Raw genomic sequence first — 5,020 nt, forward strand, 5'->3', positions numbered from 1 at the left:
AATGAGAACTTTGTTAAAAGAATTATTCCGTAGCACACCACACCACACCACACAATTTACATGGAATTATTGAAAGAAATAAACAATAATTGAGAAGACAAAGAGAACAAACACTAAATATATTTGTCGGAAGATTGACAAGTATAAATACTACATAGAGATAGGAAAAACGGTTTGGATTTTGTTATGTTTTTCAGATAGAGAGAGGGATTTGGCTTTCCAACACCATTCTCTCTCTCCAATTCCCTAATTCATCTACGCTTTCATTTCTTCTCTCTTCTCCCAGTCCTAGGTATGTTCATCAACCTCAATATTTCGTGATTGCAACTAAATGCATTGTTGAGATTCATTCTATATATTTTGTTTGATTTTAATTTTTATTCATAAACTAGCATGCTAATATTTATTCAAATTTTGATTCCTATATATTCGCAAACCTAGGTTTAGATGAGTACTATGACCGACCCTGAAAGCTCAGAAGAAGGTGCGGAGGTTCCAGAGCCTCCCGATCCAGATGTTCTTGAAACTGATCCTACTTGTCGTTACATTAGGGTAACGTAATGTATAATTCTCTGTTTGTGCTTTATTGTATTTGTGTAAGAGGGAAAATGTATTTAATCTATATCAGTGAACTAAGCTAATGTTTTTCTTTTTGAATTTACAACAGTATAAAGAAGTGGTCGGCAAAGGAGCATTTAAAACTGTGTGAGTATTCATTGTTTTCAATATCTTAGCCATTTATGTTGCAAAGCACAAATTAGAACATAATGTAATCATTGTAATGCATTACGAGGTCTGGTTTGAGTATTCCTGGGAGTATGTTCCATGTGCAATCAGCAATAGCATCATTTGTAGTTTATGTGTTGATTTTAATTTTAAAAATTAATAATCTTTTTATATATGAATGATGAACAATACACTAATAGTGTAACAAACTTTCATGGTTTTAGTACAGACTTGTTAAACTCTTTTACTTTTACAAGAGAAAAAATCTTTATATTTCATTTTTTTAACACATTGATGTTTTACCAATATGGACACTATTAGTATAAAATTGTGTAACTATTTTTACCAGTTATAGAACATAATTTCTTCAAGAAAGTTGGTGCTCCAAGCATAAGCAAGGAGCACAGAAGTTTTTATCATTTAAGTTAACCTTGTCTCAAGGTGCATATGTTTTCCTCTGTTTTTGTGATTAATCAGTTACAAGGCATTTGATGAAGTCGACGGGATTGAAGTTGCATGGGGCCAGGTTCAAATTGATGAGGTTCTACAGTCACCGGGTGACTTAGAGAGGCTGTACTCAGAAGTTCATCTCTTGAAATCACTGAGGCACAATAACATAGTAAGATTCTACAATTCCTGGATTGATAACAAGCACAAGACTGTTAACATGATTACTGAGTTATTTACCTCGGGTAGCCTCCGACAGTATGTTCACTATCCTTTTTTCTATTATGTATCAGTAATTTATATTTGTCCTTTTAATGTGAGATCAGCCTTTTCGTTTGTGGATGCATGATTTAGGTACCGCATAAAACACAAGAAGATAGACATGAAGGTTGTTAAAGGATGGGCAAGACAAATTTTAACGGGTTTAAACTACCTCCACAATCATAACCCACCAATTATACACAGGGACCTGAAATGTGATAATATTTTTATAAATGGTCACCAAGGAGAAGTTAAAATTGGAGATTTGGGACTGGCAACTTTCTTGGAGCAGAGTAATGCCAAGAGTGTAATTGGTATGTTCATCTATTACCTTGCATTTACTTTTTCTGTTGATCATTTGTAGTCTGTCTGTATAGCAATTATTCAACATTTTTGCCCATGTCATATCGATAAGAATAGTAGTAGAGTTTTATTGCTTGCTTGTTTGTCCCAATGCTGATTATTTTGTATGTAAGTTTTATTTACATGTGTGGGAACCTGGCAGGAACTCCAGAGTTTATGGCACCTGAGTTGTATGATGAAAACTACAATGAATTAGCTGACATATATTCATTTGGTATGTGCATGCTTGAGTTGGTGACTTCTGAGTATCCTTATAGCGAATGCAAAAACTCAGCTCAAATATACAAGAAAGTGTCATCTGTGAGTAAAAGTATTGTAACATTGATAATTTTATTTTTCTATATGCTATTACTGGGATTCTTGGTTCATATAATATTTGATTTTGCAGGGCATAATGCCTGCTGCCCTTTCTAAAATCAAAGATCCAGAAATAAAATCATTTATCGATAAATGTCTTGTCCCAGCATCTCGAAGATTGTCAGCAAAGCAGCTTTTGATGGACTCCTTTCTTCAAGTGACTAATTTGGCAAAGAATCAATCTTTTCCATTGTCGAACATTGTTATTCCGAATATGGTAGCTTCTGAAAACCAGTGTCTACTGTCAGAAGGTGGTGTTAGTGCACGTAATGGAGCCACTTCTATGGATCTTGATGACACACCACCGGTAATCACTGTATTTGATAATTCTTCTAATGGTGCATCAACCTTCTCATGTGTTGAGATAAGAAGGTTGAAGGGAGATTATATATTCTTTTTAAAAGGCGAAGAAAATGATGAAAGTTCCGTATCATTAGTCCTCCGGATAGCTGATCAGAGTGGTAAGGATAACTAACAACAACTCATTCTACTTTAATGATTGAAACATATTTCATTTGATATTTAAATGCAGGACGGGCAAGAAATATCGATTTCACGTTCTACCTTAACAGTGACACAGCTGTCTCAGTTTCAAATGAAATGGTTGAACACCTTGAACTTGCTGATCAGAATGTTAAGTTTATCGCTGAGTTAATAGATTTGTTGTTGATAAATTTGATTCCTACTTGGAAACCTTGTGTAGTGATTGATCATTTGATTTCGCCATGTGGTAAAGGGACTCGTGCAAAGCAACCAGCAGACTCAGAGTTAGCAAAATATAGCGAAAGCTCAGAATACACTGGTCAAGTTATGACGGAAGACATAGGTCCCTCGAATTTGCCTGTATTGTCAATTGAAAAAGAAGACCCATATACTGTAGATCTTGATGATGTTTTATCTCATCGGAACACCGATCTTGGAATAGCAACCAAGACAAGTGAATCACAGATGTCATATGCTTCTGCAATATCTGACTTCGAGAGTGATAAGTTGTCTGTAGTCTCATTCATTTCTGCTGAATCGGGAGTATCACCCTTAAGCTTAGTTAGAGGGAGTCAATCCTCATTTGCATCTGAAATTGCAGCTTCACCAAGGAGCAAGTTATTAGACATGGGAAGTAATGGTATGATGAGTGTTTCCTCTTCCTTCGACAGTGATAAGTTGTCCATAGTCTCATTCATTTCTTCTGAATCAGGAGTATCACCCTTAAGCTTAGTTAGAGGGATTCAATCCTCATTTGCATCAGAAATCGTGGCTTCACCTAGGAGCAAGTTATTAGACATGGGAAGTAATGGTATGATGAGTGTTTCCTCTTCCTTCGAACTTGATGATGACTTGAAAATAGAGTTAGAAAAAATCGAACAGAAGTATCAAGAGGCAATCAAAGATTTATGCAAGAGAAGAGACGAGGCCATCATGGAAACTAGAAGGAGAATGTCAGAGAAGATGCAATTGTAGAATAATATATCACTAGTCCTTTTTTTCACTGGGTGCAAATTTTACCAATGTTTTTAATAGATAAGGTTTGTTCCCTCTCCTTTCTTTATGTGAAGCAACAACTGTAAATGTGGATGTGTAAATAATAGAGGGCGTGGATGAAATATTTCTCTTATTATGGCGTGGAATCTTCTTTGCAAAGGACGCTTGAAATTTCCCTTGCAAAATCCATTCATTTTGTTTTTCTTCACTGCTACATTTATCTCTAATTTGTCCTGAAGTTGTCTACTATAGTAGACTACATTATGGTTGCTAGCCCCGTTGTTCATAAAACTATCATTTTAGTCAATGAAAATAAATCTTAAATTTTGTAAGAAAACCAATTTACAATTCATTGGATTTTATAGTTAGTGGCATGCATCATTCACATATAGGTGGAAGGGAAGGTGCATTTAACCTGAAGCCATTTGGGAATAATGGGAAAAGATTCAGAGGACAATGTGAAATTCTAGCTTTGAGGGTCGTGTTCCTAATCCTAATGGTCTGGGTTAGCTCTTAATCTAGTAAGGTAATCGGATAAAAACATGGCTATCTTAATAGCCTTTATTGTTATCATTATGGGTGGAGATTGTTTTTACTCAACAAGGTACATAACTAGGGCTCTTCATTCCTACTCTGACAATAATTGCTAACTATTCTGAGATATATCAAATGAGTAATCATAATTCAGATGTACCAAAAAAATGAGCAATTAGATTTGTTTTCCCAAAAAGTGTTCAACTTAATGTTCCATTTGTTGGGATTGATCTAGTTTCTAATGGATGTCCAAAAATGTGCCTATACAAGTCTTACTAACATAAAAGTATTACACTATTACTATGATCCCGTTTAGTAACTAAAGGGAAAAGTTTGTTTTAATTAAGCTATGCACAAACATGTGAAAATTTTCAATTAGTGGATGAATGAAAAACTAGATTTGAAACTTGTCTTTGAGCTCTAAACTTTACACGCTATTTCAGAATTATTTTCGGACTAATCCCTTTCCATATCATAAATCTCACTAAAATCTATCCACTGAAAAAATAACAACGTCCCTTACTAGATATGTAATTTTAAAATATATTTTTGAAGCACACCTAAAAATTTAAATAATTTGGCACCGCAAATTATAATATAGTCTTGCAAGTCCATTTTCCTCTCTTGAATCTCGAGAAACAATAATAGCTCCATGATTCATAGCATCTTTGGAGATAATGTAAAACGAGATATAATAAATGACTTTTTTAGATTAAAAAACCAAAACCGAGTTTTGAGATTAAATTTTTTAATGATTTCAACTTATTTGTTAACATGTCATACTATAGGAAAATTTTAGTTGCTCAATTAAATTTTAAGCTTCTTTGATGTGTTTATTGTAATTAAAGTGTAA

At 34.1% G+C, this 5,020-nt stretch overlaps 1 protein-coding gene across 1 annotated transcript; it reads left to right on the top strand.

The window, feature by feature from the left end:
- On the top strand, window positions 191-3,847 carry LOC109363024 (probable serine/threonine-protein kinase WNK7). The gene is made up of 8 exons (XM_019609183.1): window positions 191-292; window positions 442-552; window positions 668-705; window positions 1,204-1,431; window positions 1,528-1,748; window positions 1,940-2,097; window positions 2,186-2,615; window positions 2,687-3,847. Exons 2-8 carry the CDS (start codon window positions 448-450, stop codon window positions 3,610-3,612), a joined length of 2,106 nt encoding a protein of 701 aa, XP_019464728.1. The 5' UTR covers window positions 191-292; window positions 442-447; the 3' UTR covers window positions 3,613-3,847.

Source organism: Lupinus angustifolius, chromosome LG12, assembly GCF_001865875.1.
Source record: "Lupinus angustifolius cultivar Tanjil chromosome LG12, LupAngTanjil_v1.0, whole genome shotgun sequence".
NCBI lineage: Eukaryota > Viridiplantae > Streptophyta > Magnoliopsida > Fabales > Fabaceae > Lupinus > Lupinus angustifolius.